This window comes from Galeopterus variegatus, unplaced genomic scaffold (genome assembly GCF_000696425.1).
Source record: "Galeopterus variegatus unplaced genomic scaffold, G_variegatus-3.0.2 Scaffold2794, whole genome shotgun sequence".
In the NCBI taxonomy this organism is placed as follows: domain Eukaryota; kingdom Metazoa; phylum Chordata; class Mammalia; order Dermoptera; family Cynocephalidae; genus Galeopterus; species Galeopterus variegatus.
Window position 1 is genome coordinate 161509 of NW_007728905.1, and position 5870 is coordinate 167378.

Genomic DNA, 5870 nt, shown 5'->3' on the forward strand with positions numbered 1-5870 from the left:
GGGAGGGGGAGCGTGGCCTCGGGAGCCCTGTTGGGAGTCTGTCGCGCTTCTCTGCCGCCTGCCTCTACCTCCCACGTTGGTTGGATTCCCAGACTGCCGCCTGAGTCTGCCGTGCTGTGTCATGCTTCCAGCCCTTGACGATGCCGGGCTCTCTGCTGGGGGTGCCGTTCCCCTCCCAGTGCGCCTGGCAGACGCTCTCTGGAAAGGCGGCCACCGACCCGCAGAGGTCGGGACTGTCACTGTGCCCGCAAGGCGCTCTGATCTTAGGATAGCAGAGAGGGTGTGTGTGTTCGAATCTGGATCTGCCCCTTGGGGCTTCGGCTAAGCTCAGGCGTGGGACTTCTCTGTACTGCAGCAGCCCCCACAAGGTCTGGGATTATTCCGGCGCTGCTCCTTTCTAGCAGTGTGACCTTGGCAAGTCACTTAACGAGCCACTCTGCGCTCCCAGTTCCCGTTTCTGAAAAGAGGGCATGGTAATAATGTGTGTTTGCTGCTGTTATACCTCAGCCTCACACTGCCCAGCAAAGAGCAGCAGGCACCTGATGCTTGCTGGAGGATGGACAGTTACTGGACGGAAAACCCTACCTCTGAGGAGCGTTTTTTCATTCAAACGTGTTTTGCTTTCCATTGGCTATGGGCACCCAACCCTCCCGGGCCAATTTCCACAGACAAGGTAAGAAAGGAAGTGCCACCAGGGAGCAGACCACAGCAGCACAAGGTTTCTTCAGGAGAGGTTGTCCTCTCCTTACCAGGCCTCACATGATGGTGGCACAGTGAGACTGGCCTGGCATGGGGTGTCAGCAGGCAAGCCAAAAGGCCTGTGATCTCAGGGGTGGAGGGCACAGCTTCCTGCCTGTCTCCTCCTCTCTGGTGTCTCACAAGCTGCTGCTCCAGCACCTTCAGCAACTCAGCATGCCTCGTGCCGTTCAGATGAGCCCTGCGTGCTTTACAAGTCATTTGACAACCATTCACCCACCAAATGCTTTTTGAGCACCTCAGCACAGTTGCCCCAATGGTGGGCCAGGCGGATACACCCTCTACCCCCAGGTGGCAGTCTAGAGCAGGGGTCTCTACCTGGAGCTGTCCAAACCAACTAGAGGGCTTGTTGAACACAGATTGGGGTTCTGGTTCTGATTTGTAGATCTAGGTGGGGACTGACATTTTGGCATTTCCAACAAATCCCCAGGTGATGCTGATGCTGCTGGTCTCAGGACCCCATTTTGAGAACCACTGGCTTACAGGAAGGAAACAGACATTAATCAAATAATCACACAAGGAAATAGACCAACCATAAATAGTGATACGTACGACGGAGTGGACCAAAGGTGGGATGTGTGAAAGTTGAGTGGGTATGCAGTGATGGTGGGGGGCTGGAAGGCAGCACAGGCAGAAGGAACTGAGGCATCAAGGACCTTGGTGAGACTGAGGGCCTGGAGCTCAGAAAGCAAGACAGAGGGGGCTCAAACAGAGGGGCTCAAGATGAGGCCAGATCACGCATGGTCTTACAGGACACCCTGTGTGAAGAGCAATGGGAAGCCCCCAGAGGGTTTGGAGCATAATCAGATTTCTGTTCTAGATGGGGACTCTGAATGCAGTGGGCAAGGTGGAAAAGGCATAGATAGAAGTGAGAGATCTAGCTGGAAAGATGTAGAAAGATCCAGGTAGGGGTGATGAAGGCTTGTAACTGCCTTGAGTGCTTTATCAGTCCATGTTCCATAAGGATAAGAGAAGTCATTCTAGGCATATCAAATGGAGGAGACTGAATACAGAAGATTGAGTATAAAAGCATTGGAAATACTGAAGGAACTAAAGCGGAAGGTGAGGTTCCCTGAAGATTAGCTGGAAGATCAAAAGGGAAATGTATGACCCAAAACCCACAATCACTGTGCCCCAGTAGGAATGCAGATGCTGACCCTTGCCAGCCACAGCTGCTTTTGCCATTGTTGTTAAAGTTACTGCTCCTGTTGCCACCACCACCTAAGGCACTGGCAGAAGCCTGAAAAAAACAGCTTCTCCACTCCTCCTGCCTTCCAACTTCCTTCTGGTAGAACATCATGGGAAGTTGATAAGGGTGTCTGGGAAATGCAGTGAGTGGGCTTCCAGCCCCAACATCAGACAGTCTAGGAGGGTGGTGGCAACAGAAACTCTCCAGCATTGTCTTGACCAGAAACAGGCTTCAAGGTGTATGTGAGTCCCACATGGCCAGCAGCAGATCCCAAGTGGCTTGGTATTCCCTCTATTACTGTGGTTACTGCACTGGCCAGTGATCAACTGTCCTGGCCCCTCTCTCACCAGAGTCCAGAGCTGCTCTGTCCAACTCAGTGGCCACTCACCACATGTGGCTAGTTGCATTGTTAAATCAAATTAAACTAAACTTGGCCTGAGAAAGCCTCCGTACTAGCATACTTGAGTTGTTATATAATGAACTGCAACCTGACTTAATGTAAGATAAACTGAAAACCTAACAGGAGTGTGCTTCTGTAACTAGAGCCACCTCCCACAACCAGGCACACTGCCAGCACCTTGGGGCCCACCCCGGGACCTGAGGTATGCAGCCAGGGACCAGAACCCCCTCCCACAACCAGGCACACTGCCAGCACCTCAGGGCCCAACCAGGGTCCTGAGGCACAGAGCCAGAGACTGGATCCCCCACAACCAGGCACATCGTCAATGATAAGGAGCATGCCAAAAACATCACCTCTGTGTGGGTGGCCCACCACAGCCACCACAGTAACCATGGCTGCCATGAAAGTAGCTAGATGTCACAACCACCATGTAGATGGTCCACCAGCCACTGGAGTGCATTGACACAAGGAGAGTCACCAGCAGAGACCAAAGAAAAGAAGAGGAAGTCTCTCTCCACAAAGCCCATTCCAGAGTAATAGAAGAAGCATCTGCTCTATGATAATATTGGGGGACCTGAACACACCTCTCAGCATTGTACAGATCATCTAGGCAACAAATCAGCAGAGTAACCATTACTCTTTCAAAAGAAGAGAAGAAATCTAGGGTTATTGGAGATGGGAGGGGGGAGGGAGAGGGGGATAGGGAGAGATTGGACAAGGAGCATAAAGAATAAATATAATTTGTAACAATATATATACTGGTAATATTGATTTGATCAACATATGTCAACATTGAACCCCCAAAATATGTATAATCAATTGTGATTCAATAAAAATTAAAAAAAAAAAAAGAAGAAAGAAAATCTAACTTAGGAGTATGCTTCTGTAACAAATAGCTGAATCTCAGCCAATCACAGGCAGCTAACTGTTCAAACTGTGTTCCCATGAGGCAAATGCCACGATGTAACCAATCCAGCTATGTCTGAACCTCACTTGCATTTCTGTATGACAAGTTCCCTTTCCTGTCCATAAATGTTATCCAACCATGCAGCAGTGCCAGAGTCTTTCTTAACCTGTTTGGGTTCTGGGGGCTGCCCTAATCATAAATCATTCTTTGCTCAATTAAACTCTGTTAAATTTAGTTTTTCTAGGGGGCTGGCCAGTTAGCTCTGTTGGTTAGAGTGAGGTGTTATCACACCAAAGCCAAGGGTTCGAATCCCCTTACTGACCAGCCACCAAGAAAATTAATTGATTGATTTAATTTGTCAGAAGTTTTTCTTTTAAGAAAGCTGAAATTGAAATTCACTGAAATGAAATAAGACTAAAAAGTCATTCCTCAGTCCCACTAGCCATATTTCCAGGGCTCAACAGCGACCTGTGGCAAGTAGCTACAACACAGATAGGAAGACCTCCATCTTTATAGAAAGTTCTCACAGACAGCTCTGCTCCAGACAAAGATACCCGCAGAGCCTGAGCCAGTTGGATGCATCTTTATACAGCAATTGTTACCAGCGCTCTCCCTCCAGGCCTGCCTCTGCCTCTTCTTCCCTTACTAACTTCTCACCCTGTTCAGAGGTGAAAGAGGTAGGCAGCTTTTGAATGCCACCCCTGCACTACTAGGAAGGAGACCACCTCTCATTAATTGGAGTGATAACCCCCAATTAATGGTGAAGGCCGATGTGGCCATCAGCTGAAAAAGTCCAACCGTGAAAGTCTGTCAACCTTGGCCAAAGTGAGAACAAAACTTCACTTCCTGGGCAGACTTTTCAAACCAATCATCTCTCAATATGCTGACTTATTCAGCTTATTCATATATAGCATCACTGGACTCCAGATTTCTAGTGTGATATATTGGATTACTTTCAACACAAGTTTCTGTGTGAAAATGGGTCCCTTCAAAAAGAAGACTGCTCTGTGTGACCTTTTTTTTTTTTTTCCTTTTTGTCTTTTTTACTGACCGGTACGGGATCGCAACCCTTGGTGTCGCGCCCGCGCAGCGCTCAGCCAGTGAGCGGGAACCGGTCACCACATGGGATCCGAACCCTCGGCAGGAGCGCCACCGCGCTCCCAAGTGGCACACTCTCCAGTGCGCCACCGGGCTGGCCCTCTGTGTGACTTTTAAAAAAGCAAATTGGGGGCTGGCTGGTTAGCTCAGTTGGTTAGAGCATGGTAATAACAAGGTCAAGGGTTCGGATCCCCTTACCGGCCAGCTGCCAAAAAAAAAAAAAAATTATTTCAAAGACAAAATTTAAACTGGGAAATTATCATTGTCACTTGAGAAAACAGAGTTCACTCTGCTTTCTTAGGGAGAACTGATAGCTACAGAAGTAGGTCATGTGGTGAAAAGGTCAATCAACTTCTTTATCACCTCACAGAGACCCAGATTCTCTATAAATAACCAATATTTGAGTGAAGCCCACAAAACCTTTTGATACCAAAGATGTGTAAAGATCTCATATTAGAAAAGCTTCGTATCTGTTATTGGTGATTTACAGCCAGAAGAAATAAAGCATCATTCTTTTTCAAAAGAAGTTTTACCAACTTTTATTTTATAAACCACATTTTGGGGGTTAAGAAAAGAGTGTCATATATTTGGCCAGACTCTTGCTGGCCTCTGGCTTCCAGCGCTCACATCTGTTGAGAGGAGACTTCTGCGTGTATGGGGGTCATTGGGGAAAATGTGACCGACCCCACTGAGAAGCATGGGAACATTTTTCAAAGAAAATTAGACCGATAACCATGTAAACATTTGGGCTTTTAAATGTAAATTAAAGTAGAAGAGAGGTTTTACCAGTCAATTTTATCTATAATGGGGAGGACTAAAGTTCATCCCGCCTGTGAAATCTACTGAAATGATTTTCATGTCCATTAAACTTTCGTACCATCAGCTCCTCCTCATCTTCCTCACGGGCTTTTTTCATTTCCTCCTTGGCCTGTATAGCATCCATCTCCCTTTCTGGGCCCTAGAGAAAGAAACAAAAACAGGGCTGGCCAGTTAGCTCTGTTGGTTAGAGCATTCAGATTCCCATACTGTTAGGTTCAGCGAGGTGAGACAGAGAAAAAGGAGAGACCCAAGCCAGGCGCTATTTCAGCCAAGAAGCTTTATTCCAGCAGCGTGGAGGGGAGACCAAGTTAAATCAGCTCCCTGTAGTTGCCAGTCCTCTTGAGGTGTTATGTAATCTTTGTGGAGGAATGTCAAAGATATATGTACATAGAGCTGTGTGTAGGGATCCTACCAGTGTAGCACAGGGACTGGGGTTGTTTTGTCGTATGCACAAGGGAAAGAGGACTTCTTGGTAATTGGTGAGGTGGGTGAATAAGACTCCCTTTAAGATCATGGCTGTTGGGGCCGGCCTGTGGCTCACTCGGGAGAGTGCGGTGCTGATAACACCAAGGCCACGGGTTTGGATCCTATATAGGGATGGCCAGTTTGCTCACTGGGTGAGCGTGGTGCTGACAACGCCAAGTCGAGGGTTAAGATCCCCTTACCGGTCATCTTTAAAAAAAAAAAAAAAAAAAAAAAAA

General features: G+C 47.8%; 1 protein-coding gene across 1 annotated transcript in view; it reads right to left on the reverse strand.

Moving 5' to 3' along the window:
* Positions 1-4873: 4873 nt before the first annotated feature.
* Positions 4874-5870, reverse strand: part of CALR3 (calreticulin 3) — a 24773-nt gene continuing 23776 nt past the window's right edge. Inside the window, exon 9 of the mRNA XM_008583002.1 lies at positions 4874-5308. Coding sequence (XP_008581224.1) covers positions 5165-5308 — 144 coding nt within the window. The 3' untranslated portion in view covers positions 4874-5164. The remainder of the gene's footprint in view (positions 5309-5870) is intronic.